Genomic DNA, 14,441 nt, shown 5'->3' on the forward strand with positions numbered 1-14,441 from the left:
CCAGAGATAACCACAATTAGAAAGTTCTTATGTATCCTTACAGAAAAATTTTTAAAAATCAAATGATAATATATATACTGTTCTCTTATGTATCTTGCTTTTCCTTTAATCATCTTGGGAGGCCTTTCCATATTAGCATATGAAACTATTTACGTTTTCTACTATTCCTTTTAATTAGTTTTCATTTTGAAGGGTATTTGATTGATTTCACTTTTTGTTGAATATAAGCAATACTGCAACATAAGTTTTTGCATACGTATGAGAATTTACCTATTTATAATAAAAATTCCTAGAAATAGAGTTGTAGGTCAAAGGTTATTGCATTTTAAATTATGATAGATATTGCTAAATTACCTTCCAGATGGGTTGCACCAGTTTTCTCCCTCCACCAACAGTGAAGTCTGTTTCCGTTGCACCTTTGCCAATACTGGGTACCATCCAATTTCATAATATTTGCCAATCTTATAGGTGCAAAATGTTATTACATGGAGTGTTCATAATTGTGTGTATTAAGTCTTTTCCCCCAATTTATTGGTTTATTATTTCAGTGAATACTTTTAAATATCTTTTATACATTTCTTTCTTGACCAGCTCTTATTGATTAGTTAAGGATTCTTTTTTTTTTTTTTTTTTTTTTAATTTTTTTATTTATTTATGATAGTCACAGAGAGAGAGAGAGAGAGAGGCAGAGACACAGGCGGAGGGAGAAGCAGGCTCCATGCACCGGGAGCCTGATGTGGGATTCGATCCCGGGTCTCCAGGATCGCGCCCTGGGCCAAAGGCAGGCGCCAAACCGCTGCGCCACCCAGGGATCCCTTAGTTAAGGATTCTATATATTTTAAGGAAATTACTCATTTTTTGCCCTCATTTATTGCATTTTTTTAGTGCAAAGGTTTTAAAACCTTCTGTGAAAAAAAAAAAACCTTCTGTGTTCATATTTTTCTTTTCTTGCTTCTGGGACTCCCTCAATCTTTATCTTTTATAGAAAGTGACATTTTTGGTTTATAGTGCTTTTTAGCAATGAATAAACTTTTCCTGTGCCAACCAGTTTTTTGTCTCAGCACATATAAACTCAGTTGGCTCAGTGCTCTGTGAGATTTTCTTTAAAACTTTAGGGATGTGACGGGATCCCTGGGTGGCGCAGCGGTTTGGTGCCTGCCTTTGGCCCTGGGCGCGATCCTGGAGACCCGGGATCGAATCCCACATCAGGCTCCCGGTGCATGGAGCCTGCTTCTCCCTCTGTCTCTCTCTCTCTCTCTGACTATCATTAAAAAAAAAAAAAAAAAAAAAAATTTTTAAATTAAAAAAAAAAACAAAACAGAGTTGCCTGGGTGGCATAATCACAAAGCCCACAGTGACCACTGAACTAAATGCAAACAAACTCATTAAGCAACCCACCCTGAAATAGCCATAGGCCCTAAATAATGAATGGGCTACTTACAACTAGGTATAGTTACTAAAAAGGAAAGATTCTATATGTTCCCATACCTCCTCACTCTGCCTGTAACTGTGGCCTCTCACCACCACCTCGTGGCAGTCTTTCTTTTGCTGCCTTGTCCACTGCTCCCTTGCAGTGTATTCCGTAAACTTCTATCTCCTTTGTTCTGCTTTGGGTGAATTCTTTTACTGCCTGGGCTGCCAGCCTCCACCTAACTGGGATACCCTACAGTTTTCTCAAACTCCTAAGGTACTATCCTTACTCTTCTCTTGTGGCCCTTCTGTGATCTTAAATTGAAAGTCTGGGATATATACCATGCCTTTGTACTTCGGAGAAACTTGAATTTCAGCTTCTCTACATAGCGGTGCCTAGTTGCTAAAATCCCTGCATAGGCATTTAACCTCTGAACTGCTATTTTCTGTTGGGTTTCCAGGAATCATGCCCTGAGAAAATGTAGACTGAGTACTTGAAGGGATTTTTATGTGTACCTTTTCATTGATTCTCTTTTGTATTTTGCCCTTCAAGTTCCATTCCCTCTATTAGCTATGAATTTCAACATTTGTCTCCTTAGTCTATTAAAACTGTCATTTCCTGTTGAGTTCTCATCTCCCAAATGGTAGTTGGGGAAATATACTCAGGGAAAAAACTGGCATGAACCAGGAGCTCACTTTGTGTGCTTCTCTTCCTCCTAGGATTTTAGCTCCTTAAGTCCTGCCTGCATTGGTTTATCTCCAGTGCCTTCAGAAGTTACTTATTTCTTCCAGCTTCTATAGTTATTTTCTGTGGCAGTTTTAGTTTCTTACAGAACCCTGGGCAGATATGGAAGTCCCTACAGTATATTGTAAACATAGCAGCCGGAATGATTCCATCACATTGATTGATTGATTGTCACATATATTTAGATCATGACTCTCCTCTAGTCAGAATCCTCCAATGGTTCCTATTTTCGTTTAGAGAAAAGGCCAAAGCTTTTAGTATACTTTACTCCCCTTTCATTGTCTCTTCTGCCTAGAGTGCTTCTCCTCTCTGCCCCTCACTCCCACTATCTGGCCAACTGCTTTACTAGGAAATCTTTGCTCAGGTGTCTATTTATTTAGCTTACTCTGACTACCTTCTTTAAAATTGCCTCCTCCGTTCCTTCCCATGTTCTCTTCCCTCTGCTCTATTTTTTTCCTCATGTATCACCTCAGGAATTTAAAATGGAGGAATAGGGGTCAATTGTATCAAATGTAGAGGAGTAATCTAAAAGTATACATAGGATTTTAATGGATTTTTAAATTTGGGAGTTGTAACCTTTGTGAGAGAAGTTTTAATGAAGAGTAAGGGAGAAAAAGATTACCAAGGGTTGAAGAAGTGGGAATAGCAATTGTACACTATTGCTTTTTTAGTTTTGTGAACAGTATAGGAGGAAAAGTTCATATTTATTTGGGTACTTTATAGTTAGTTTTTTAGGGGATTAATAGTTGGATGATTAGGTAGCTGGAGTTTTCTGTTTTTACTTACTCTTGTATTTATTAAGTCAGCACTTTGTGCCAAAAAACTATACAGTATTCTGAGTATCATCCGAGGGAAGGATGGGCCATAATTAAATTGAAAGTTCTTAAGCTTTCATATTATGTACATAAATGTATCATGAGGGCCATTCCCTTTAGCTTCTTAGCACTAGAACAAAGTGAATTCTGACTCTTGTTCCCAGGTGTTTTTTTGTGCATACCTATTTATGTGTACAATGTAACACTTAGAGTAGAAACATTTTTCATTTATGTGGTTCATAAAGCATGCAGAGGTGCCTATGTTTTAGGATTTTATTTTATTTTTTTTGGCAGGGCTTGAAAAGATCCACCTTCCTCTCAAAGATTGATATATCTTTTGGGGACATACCTCCAATTAGAAATTGCTATTCCATATCACTTTTCCTAGTGCATCATTCCTGGATTTAAGTTTCAGGTATTGCTTTTTATGGTACATGAATTTTGTTGAATGTTTTGAGGAAAAAAAAATGGTGATTGTGTGTATTGCAGTGCTTGCAAGCTGATGAAAGACCTATTTTTTTCTTTCAAGTTTTCAGTCCATCATGGTTGTATCTTCTGTAAAATACAGTAAGAAATAAATCACTAGAAAAATGGAATGAAAGAAAGCATGCAAATGCATGCTCCAGTTTTTTTTATTAGATTCAGAAGATAAAACATTATACTGTTGAGTTACTGTCAAATTTCTCACTTTGCTTACATATTTCATCATGAATTAGTAACAAAAATTTGTGAATACCATGGTGATGGTTCTTGGGCTGGACTTTCTTGGATCACAATTTGAGTAGCACTGATACAGTGTACAATGCCACATAGTCTTAATCATTCCCTTAATTTACGTTGTTTTTAAAAGAGGTGAAAGATTTTTTTTTATTTAAGAGGTGAAAGATTTAAACGAGTTATGGATTATAGAGTTTTTATTTTATCATTTATTATTATTATTTTTTATTATTTATTTTTAAAGTTTATTTTTTTTTTAGTACTTTCTACACCCAACGTGGAGCTTGAACTCATGACCTTGAGATCAAGAGTTGCATGCTCTTCTGACTGAGCCAGCCAGATGCCCCTGGATTATAGATTTTTTTTTTTAAGAAAAGATAATTTACAGTATGTTAAAGCTCTCCTGAGTTCTTATGTATAACTGTTAACATTTTGCTTTTTGCTTTTTGATTATAGTTGTTTTTTTATTTTTATTTTTATTTTTTTACTGGTGCTGAAATGGCAGTGACTTTCTGGTAATAGTAAGATTTTCTCTAATTCCAGTTACATATTTTCCTTGAAACTAAAAACATGTTTTGAACATGAAAGGCAAAGTTATACCACTTATCACCACAAGATGTCACTTATGTAAAAATAAAGTTGGTATCGTACTCAAAGCTGGAAAGCTACAGGTCAATAGGTAAATGAAGAAGTAGGTAAATTAACAAAAATTGAAACAAGTATTGGCTTTCAGCAGTCAGTGAAAGTATTGCCAATTCAGTATTATTTGAATTAACTCTTAATGTTAAGCAAAAAGAATTTCTTAATTTCTAAAACTACTGCAGTGTTGCATGTTAATAGGCCACATTTGAATCCAGATAAGGAAGTAGACCTAACATGACTCCATACAAGTGTACATATTTTGAGGGTAAGCGATGTGTTTGTTTTAATTCTCCCAAACCTTTACTGATTTGGCAACAGCAAAGAGGTATTTGAGAAGAAATATGTAATTTATATCAGAATTTTCAGTCGTTTTTATGACATACCTGTGTGAAGTTTGAATATTAGATCATATTGAAACAGTGCATGGTATATTTCTTTTATCTTCTCTGAACCTCAAACTTGCTAGCTATCTGCTGTGTTAACACAAAAGTTATTTATATTTGTTGCTGAAGATTATGTTAAACATGAGCATTAAAACCTTTGGCTTTAATATTGGGATCTTGTTTTCTTATTTTTAATTTGAGGGAGTGGGTCAATACCTAAAAGTGTTTGGGAAGGGGATTCTGGCATCTCAAGCTTAAAAGGAATAAGCCAAGTTTCTATTAGGCCATGAATAAAATTACCCCTAGGCTTGGAGAGGTTGGGTTGTCCTAAAAATTGGCACTTTGTTATTCTTCATTGCTTACTTCTTTAACACTGATGGAGAAGAATGGTGGAAAGCTCTTGGGGAAAGGATGAAGGGGTCAGACATAACATGAATTTTCTTTTTTCTTCTGATATTTGTATATGTGATTACATTTTCTATTTATTCCTTACCTAATTACTTCAGGTTTTTTTTTTTTTCTTTCTTACCCCAATAAGACTTTTAAGGTTTTTTGGGGGAAGTATTTAGATTTTTCATTTATGCCAGTAACATTTTGCTTTTTGATGTTTTTTACTGGTGCTGAAATCGGGAGTGACTTTCTGGTAATAGTAAGATTTTCAGGGATCCCTGGGTGGCGCAGCGGTTTGGCGCCTGCCTTTGGCCCAGGGTGCGATCCTGGAGACCCGGGATCGAATCCCACATCAGGCTCCCGGTGCATGGAGCTTGCTTCTCCCTCCGCCTGTGTCTCTGCCTCTCTCTCTCTCTCTGTGACTATCATAAATAAATAAAAAATTAAAAAAAATAGTTTAAAAAATAGTAAGATTTTCATTAAGTAAATTAAGTCTTTAAGTAAAATAGAAAAATAAAAAGTAGAAGGAAAATAACAAAAACTAGATAGGGGAACAAAACCCCATTAGTTTTAATATTCCCTTTTCAGTTACCTTTGCAGTATGGAAGAGTGAGAAGTTTTAAGAAGGGATTCTTTTTTTTTTTTTTTTTAAGAAGGGATTCTAAATGGAATCCAGGGAACATTTATAGTATTTTAATATTTGGTAGTTGTATATCCTCAGATATAGGGTGTTTTGTTTTGTTTTTAGATATAGGTTTTATGTATTGCTTTCTCTACTACTTGTATATTTTCTAGCTGTATGTTTAATTAGAGAAAAGTCAGTGTTTCAGTTATATAACTATTTTTGTGTCCCACTAGTGGTCAGCATTGTATTCAATTTTGTGAGTTGCTTGGAAAGGAAGAGGTTTTTTTTTTTTTTTTTCATAATAGATTTCATTGCTTCTACTCTTTTCGGAAAAAATGTACTTAGCTTTCATTTGTTTATTTATATTTATTAAGGATTTTATTTCTTCATGAGAGACAGAAAGTCAGAGAAATAGGCAGAGGGAGAAGCAGGCTCTCTGGAGAGAGCCCTTTGTGGGACTCATCTCAGAACCTGGGATCACACCCTGAGCCAATGGCAGATGCTCAACCTCTGAGGTGCCCAGGTGTCCCTCGTTTGTTTATTTAATTAATTATTTACACAATGACAGTTGGCAACGTTTACCTTCTGTATCAGTTTGCTATGGCTGCTATAACAGAATGCCACAGACTGTGGTTTGTAAGAAATTTATTTTCTCCTGATTTCTGGAGGCTAGAAGTCCAAGATCATGGTGTTGGCAGCTTTGATTTCTTCTGAGGCCCCTCTCTCCCTGGCTTGCAGATGGACATTTTCTTGCTGTGTCCTCACCTGGTCATCCCTTGTCTTTGTGTGTCTGTGTCTTAGTCTACTCTGCTCTTACAAAGACACAGTCATGTTGGATTAAGGTCCACCCATACTGACCTCATTTTGGCTTAATTACCTCTTTAAGGGCTCTGTCTCCAAATAGCTATATTCTTGAGGGTTAGGACTTCATAGGAATTTTGGAAGGTTTGAAACAGCCTGTAATAACACCTGATTGATCATTCATTCCTGAGAAGTGCTTACTGCCTACATTAAGCTTAAATTTGGAAAGTGTGCAAAAACTAAAGTTAGTAATTTTGTGTCAGGGCTTTCTATTTGTAGTTAAAGAAGATTTTCTGATCTCCTCTAAGGCCTAAGCTGAGATGAAAGGGTTGCTGATACTTTTTGATGATTGAACTGTTTCATGAAGGAGCCATTTGTTTTCTTTTTTCTGCAGTTTGTTGTAAAAAGTATGGGAGGTTGCTAATTATAAACTAATAACTAATGTAAGTAGTTAATTACAATTTGTAATAGTATAGTTTTAGTTTCCTGTTAGTTTCTTTGAGAGGATTTTGCTTTGATGTACTAAAATATAATATTTAGTGATTTATATTCTTGAGGAAGCACAATGAAGCTTAAATGTGATACCTGATTTCTTTTTTTTTTTTTTTTTTTTGATACCTGATTTCTAAAGATGTAAAATGGTGGCTTATCTGATCCCTCATAATGTTTTTCTCAGAAATAGATGTATGTCTTTTGGTCTTCTTTTGGATAACTCAGAGTCTTATTCAGATATGTGAGTAAAACATTATGAATGTTTATAATATCAGCTTTGTAGAGGTATACTTTGTACACAAAAAATTATTCACCTTAAGATTGTAATTGTAATTAGATGTTGTGACAGATGTATGGGTCAGTGAAATCACCACCACACTCAAGAAGCTATAGAACATTTCCATCAACTTATGGAATAAAATTTTCTTAGAATCCTTTGCTGTCTTTTTTTCCCTGTGCCCTATGGCCCCAGGATACCACTGATCTGCTTTCATTCTCGATTAGTTTGTCTTTTCTTTCATTTTACATGAACGAAGTCATTGCTGTTTCGTGCCTGATGTCTTTCAGAATAATTGTTTTGAGAATTCATCCACTGTGTTGCATATGTCAGTAATTAAGCTGTTTTCGTTGCTGGGTAGTAGTCCAGTGTATGTTACCTCACATTTTACTGAGGGATATTTATATTTTTTCTAGTTTTTTACTCTTAGGAATAAAGCAACTGTGAATGTTCATGTAAGTTGTTATGTGGAAATTTTTTTTATTTCTGTGGGGAGCGGAATGACTAAGTTTATATGATAGGCTTATGTTTAAATTTGTAAAAATCACCCAATTTTCCAAAGTGGGTGTGTTTGTGTATGTGTGTGTGATGGTTTTTTTTTTTTTTTTTTTTTTACATTTCCATGAATATGTGAGAGTTCTAGTTGCTCCAGAGCCTTGGCAACATTTGCTATAGTCAGTCTTTTAATTTCAGCTATTCTCATTTAATATGCATTTACCTGATAGTTAATTATCTTAAGTGTTTTTCATGTGCTTCCTGGCATTCCTGATCTTTTGTGAAATGTCTGTTCACCTATTTCAACCATTCATTTTTTCCTTTTTAAGACTTCATTTTACGTTATCTCTCAACCAACATGAGGCTTGAATTTATAATCCCTAGATTAAGAGCCACATGCTCTACCCACTGAGCCAGCCAGGTGTCCCTTCACTATTCTTTTTTTATTTTTTAATACCATTCCTTTTTGATTGGCTTGTTTCTTATAAATCATAATTGTTATATAACTTTTTTAAGATTAAACTTTAGGCTTTGAAATAGTTGTAGATTCATAAGCAGTTTTAAGAAATAATACAAATATATGCTATTATGCTGATTACCCTTTACCCAGTTTTTTTCAGTCATAAACTATAGAATAATATCATGGCAGGATGTTGACATTGATACATAATTGATATAATATCCACACTCATGTCCAGATTCCCCAGTTTTATATATAGTTAATTGTGTTTGTGTTTCACCTCTTCTGTTTTGTGTCATGTTTAGTCATCACAACAGTTAAGATAACTATTCCATCATTGCAGGGATCTCGTTTTGGCCTTTTATATCCACCTTCCCTTTTTTTTAAATTTTAGGATTTTATTTATTCATTCAGGAGAGACACAGAGAGAGAGAGGCAGAGACATAGGCAGAGGGAGAAGCAGGCTCCCTGTGGGAAGCCCAATGCAGGACTCAATCCCAGGACCCCAGGATCATTCCCTGAGCCAAAGGTGCCCCACCACCTTCCCTTTCTAGATCTTTTTTTTTTTTTTTTAATTTTTATTTATTTATGATAGGCACACAGTGAGAGAGAGAGAGACAGAGACACAGGCAGAGGGAGAAGCAGGCTCCATGCACCGGGAGCCCGACGTGGGATTCGATCCCGGGTCTCCAGGATCGCGCCCTGGGCCAAAGGCAGGCGCTAAACCACTGTGCCACCCAGGGATCCCTCCTTTCTAGATCTTAATGTGCAACAGCCACTGACCTTTTTCCGTTTCTATAATTTTGTTATTTTAAGAATGTTATATACAATAATACAGTATATAGCCTTTTAGAATTAAATTTTCTCAGCATATTTCTCTGGAGATGAGTCAGAGTTGTCTTATATATCAATAGTTTATCTTCTCTGCTGAATAGTATTCCATGCTCTGGATGTACCAGTTTGTTGAACCATTCATCTGTTGATCTATATGTGGGTTGTTTCTGTTTTGGCTGATAGGAACAAAAGCTGATAAGAATACCTGTGTGCAGGTTTTTGTGTATCAATTTCCATTTCCCAGAGATAAATACCCAAGAGTAAAATCACTCAATTGTATTGAAATTGCAGGTTTAGTTCTATAAAACTGCCGAAGTGCCAGAGTGGCTGTAACTTTTAAATTCCTACCAGCAGTATATGAGTGATCCATTTTTTCTCTGTCCTCATTATCATTAGGCGTTGTTGCTATTTAAAAATTCAACTTCTTTCTTTCTTTCTTTGCATGTGAGAGTGGATGGAGGGGCAGAGGGAGAGGTAGAGAGAGAATCTTAAGCAGGTTCCATGCCCAGCTGAGCCATTCCGGTGTCCCATTATTTTTTTATTTTAGATGAGAATCATTCTGATATATGTGTAGTTATGTCTTGCCATGGTTTTAATTTGTATTTCCCTAATAGCTAATGAAATTAATTATCTTTTCTTTTTTTTTTTTTTTTTTTAATTTTATTTATTTATGATAGTCACACAGAGAGATAGAGAGAGGCAGAGACACAGGCAGAGGGAGAAGCAGGCTCCATGCACCGGGAGCCCGACGTGGGATTCGATCCCGGGTCTCCAGGATCGCGCCCTGGGCCAAAGGCAGGCGCTAAACCGCTGCGCCACCCAGGGATCCCTAATTATCTTTTCATATGCTTTTTGCCATTTGTGTGTCTCCTTCAGTTAATTGTTTGTAGATGTTTATATTAGTTTGCTAGGGCTGTCATAACAGAATGCCACAGAATCGGTGGCTTGATTAACAGAAATTTATTTCCCACTCTTGTAGAGGCCAGAAGTCTACCATCAGACTGAAGGCAGGTTTGGTTTCGCCTCAGTCCTCTCTCCTTGGCTTACAGGTGGCTGCCATCTCTCTGTGTCCTCACACTGTCCTGTCCTATAGAATCCAGAAATCTGACAGACTTTCTTCATTTTGTTCTTTCTTTCCCTTTTACTCCAAGCTGACAGTGTTTCTGCTGTATAATCTCACCTCTCTTTCTGGCTTCTGCTGTCACATCTGATTATATTCATGAGTTGGTACCTATGATTTCTTGATCATTTTCCAACCACATTTTTGAAAAACGTCTAGCAATGAGTTCTTGTATTTTGCAATATGGATAGGCTGCTATGTTTCCAAATCTTCAAGGTTTAGTTCTTTTTTGCTTAACAATTCCTTCAACTTATTTTTCTCATTTCATCATTAGAAACAAGGAGAAACCAGGCTATCTTTACCTTCAGTACTTTGCTTAGAAATCTTCTGAGCTAAATATCCAAATTCATCACTTTTAACTTCTGCTTTCCATACAACACTAGAAGAAAATTGACATAAGTTCTTGCCACTTTGTAACAAGGATTGCGTTTCCTCCAGTTTCTAATAACATGCACCTCCTTTCCATCTGAGATCTCGTCATAATTGCCTTTAGCATGCATATTCTTACTAACATTCTCTTCAAGGCAGTCTAGGTTTTTTTGTTTTTGTTTTTAAATATGCACCTCCAAACTGTTCTATCCTCTACACATTACCTACTTACAAAGCCACTTTCACATTTTTAGGTGTTTGTTAGAACAGCATTATACTTCTGGGAACCAAAATATATTGGTTATAGCTGCCGTAACAAAATACCACAGACTGTGTGGTTTAAACAACAGAGATTTATTTCTCACAGTTCTTCCAGGAGACTGGAATTCCAAGTTTGGTTACTCTTGAGGCCTCATTGCTTGATTTACAGATTATTGTTTCCTTGCTGTGTCCTTACTGACCTTTGTCCTGTGGAGGTCTTTCTCTTTCTTCTTAGGATACCGGTTTTACTGGATTAGAGCTCTACTTTTATGACTTAACCTTAGGATCCCAGTTTTATGGATTAGAGCTCTACTCTTATGACTTAACCTTACTGATATTTTTAGAGGCCCTAGTAAAGTCATCTTCCGGTTTGAGGAAACCCAGTTCAATCCATAGCAATGTCTTTGTCACTTTCCTAATTGAATTTTTTTTTGTTAACTGTTGAATTTTGGAGTTTGAAATATTTTCTGGGTATTAGTCTTTTGTTTTATATGTGCAGTATGGTTGCAGATATTTTCTGCCAGCTGCTATTTTTTTTTCTTTCTTTAAGAGGGAGCAAGAGTTTTAAATTTTGATGAGATCTAATCTATCTGTGTTCCCTTTTAGGGACTATGCTCTTTGGTGTCAAGTCTGAGAACTCTTTACCTAGCTATATAGCTGTTTTAAAAATCTGTTCCTCTATGTTGAAGGAAAAGTGATTAGAGTTTACGAATTATAAGTTTTCTTTTGCTGGGGCAGTTTTGTGAATACACTAGGAGAAGGTTCACTTAGAATAGGAGCAGATCAGTTGTGAGCAAAGTAATTTGTTGGGAGATAGTTTACGTTTTCATTTTTTCACTTCTGTGTAAAGCGTTATAGTTTTTGCTCTGTACTGTCTTTTAAGGATGTTTGTATAGCAGTTAGCTTTGGAAAATAGCAAATGTCTGTTTTATCTTATATGGTAGCATTGTCATCTGCTTGGTCAATCTAAACTGGAAATGCCGGGCAATCTTACTGAGTGCCCCGGGCTCATTCTTCACAGTCACTGCATCTCATTGATTTCACTTCTAGGTAGTTCTTGTGTCTGTCCTGCTTTTTTCATCCTTATAACTAACTGCTGTGGTTCATCACCTTATCTTCTTATTTAAATGTTAAAGTTGCCTTTACATAATTCTTTGATTAAAGAATATCAGTGGGGGTTTCCCTTCTTGTTTATGTTCTTTTTTGTGGCTGGGGAGAGGTAGGGAGAAAAAATGACTGCCTTTCTTTAATGAGCGGTCTTACTTGAAAAAAGAAAATTCTTACTTTTTGGCTTACGAAAACATTTTAGTGGTGACTCAAGAAATTTTCTTCTTTTTTATGATTATGCAGAGATTTTGAGATGAGGGAATCGGTGTATGCCTTTGTTCACATAGATATTTTGCCTAGAATTGAGGTACAATTTTATATTTTTGTATGACTGATGGGCTTTATGACAACACAGCACTTTAATATTTGTAGAGTAGATGAAAAATAAATATTTAATTGTGTATAAGAATGCAGTTTTGTGATATTATTCATTATTTCTAATTTTTAAGAAATATATTTTAATAGCTATGTAATGTAAAAATTGTAAAATGGAATTTTCTTTTGTATAGGAATGAAGATCTAAAGCAAATGTTGGAGAGCAACAAAGATTCTGCTAAATTGGATGCTATGAAACGTATTGTTGGGGTAGGTAAAATCGTTCAATTTTAGAAAAGGGACACTGATTTTATTAAATATGTGTTAAATAATTACCAAATTAAACACCTCAATGTCCCTTTATATTAGTATTTCCTGTTTAAAATGTTTTGGAAGGAGTTTGGAGTGTCACAATTCAGACATATGAGTTTTGTTTTTGTTTTTGTTTTCAGAACTTGAGTTTTAAACCTATCTTTTTTGTGTTCTAATTTCCCTTTCTTTAATATCAAGATATTTCTCCTCTGAGATAGAAAGAACTAATTATTTTGAAGACAAAATAAGGTTATATACAACAATATTTTGATTTCCTACCAAGAGGGATTTAGTTTAGCTAAATAATTTTTTTTGTGTCATTTGACGGCCTAAAAATTGTGACCATTCTTCTGTGTTTCTATTCATTCATTCGTGAGAGACACAGAGAGAGAAAGGTAGAGACATAGGCAGAGGGAAAAGCAGGCTCCATGCAGGGAGCACTAGGTGGGACTCATCCCAGGTCTCCAGGATCACGCCCTGGGCTGAAGGCAGGCGCTAAACTGCTGAGTCACATAGGCATCTCTCTTCTGTGTTTCAGATTCCCTTCTACCAATAGCAGTGCTTTATTCAATTTGGTATCTTAGAAGTTCTAATGAGTTTCAGTTGTAATGTAAAATTCAAACTGTTGATTCCTATGTTATTGGAGGCGTTCAGTTGTCAGGAAGCTAAAAATATAATGCAATGCTTACATATACATACAATTTTTAATAAAATATTTTCACAGTTCTGTATGGACTCTGGGTTTTTTTGCATTTGATTTTTTTATACATTTACAGTGAAAACACTGGTTTATTTCAGTGACTGCCTAATGCTAAAGAGTTTTGATTTTGTCTCAGTGGAATTAAATTCATAAAATGTGTCTTTCTCATTGCTACTACGCTGTTCATCACTACCATTGCTGATTTTATTTCCCACATATTTTATCTGATGTCAGAATGTAATACATTCGCATAATTGCACAAATAAACTCTTGTAATAAGGTGACAGTGCAACTGAAACACTACTGTTTTCCAGCAGGAAATGCTACCATATGAGAGTTTGAAATCTCCTTTCTTTTCTTGATATGTTAAATTCAAACCCCATTTATGAAAGATTATTGTGGGTATCAATATGTTCTGTTAAACGTTGACTTGTTATGAAAATAAGATTTATAAAAGTTGAGCACTAACTAACTACCTGTAGAACACCGGTGGGTTGTTGATTCTTACATTCGGTTTATGTCATTTGTAGGTGATATGTTCAAGATTCTTTGTAAGTTTTTCAGTTGTTAATGGTAAGCTGTATAATTACATTTATGGACAGGTAGTTCTTGCTTTGATAATACAGATTTCAGTTAACACAAATAACACCAATCCTGTAACAACATGGTTCAAATATCAGTTGCCAGGGCATATTAAGATAGTAATTGCATAATGCACAAACTTCACCACTAACTCTTGAGTTCACAACTCACTGTATGGATAACAAATATGCCTCATGGTCAGTGACCAGTGATGTCGCTTCTTCAAAGTCTTTTATTGATTGGTCACTATGTACATTATTTGGTTTATGTACAGACAGAAAAGCATGTAGTTGTGTTCCCTCCTTGCTTCCCAGTGAGAAACCTACATGACATTTTACAGAAATAGAAAATGAAAGAAAGATTTGGTCAACAATGATGAAAATACAGCAAAGAAATAAAAAGTGGTAACACTTAAAGTGAAAATCAGGTGGAATGTAAATGGAATTATAGAGAAATGGAGAAATGGTGTCATGACCATTTTTCGAGAGACTATATATGTAGCTGGAAAATGTAGTAAAGGTGAGCTTTTCAAAATAAATAAGGAAGATGATTGTGATGAAAAGATTGAGAGATATGCCAGAGGAAGAAT

At 35.4% G+C, this 14,441-nt stretch overlaps 1 protein-coding gene across 7 annotated transcripts in view; it reads left to right on the top strand.

Annotated features, from left to right (window-relative positions):
• Nucleotides 1-14,441, top strand: part of AP3B1 (adaptor related protein complex 3 subunit beta 1) — a 262,968-nt gene that overhangs the window by 17,965 nt on the left and 230,562 nt on the right. For 6 of the 7 annotated variants that reach the window (XM_041752074.1, XM_041752073.1, XM_041752077.1 and 3 more), the window contains one exon: nucleotides 12,453-12,528. In XM_041752074.1, the coding sequence (XP_041608008.1) occupies nucleotides 12,453-12,528 (76 nt within the window). Of the gene's footprint in view, nucleotides 1-12,450; nucleotides 12,529-14,441 lie in introns of those variants that run through there. The other variant, XM_041752079.1, reaches the window with a different exon arrangement.

Source organism: Vulpes lagopus, chromosome 4 (genome assembly GCF_018345385.1).
Source record: "Vulpes lagopus strain Blue_001 chromosome 4, ASM1834538v1, whole genome shotgun sequence".
Lineage (NCBI taxonomy): Eukaryota > Metazoa > Chordata > Mammalia > Carnivora > Canidae > Vulpes > Vulpes lagopus.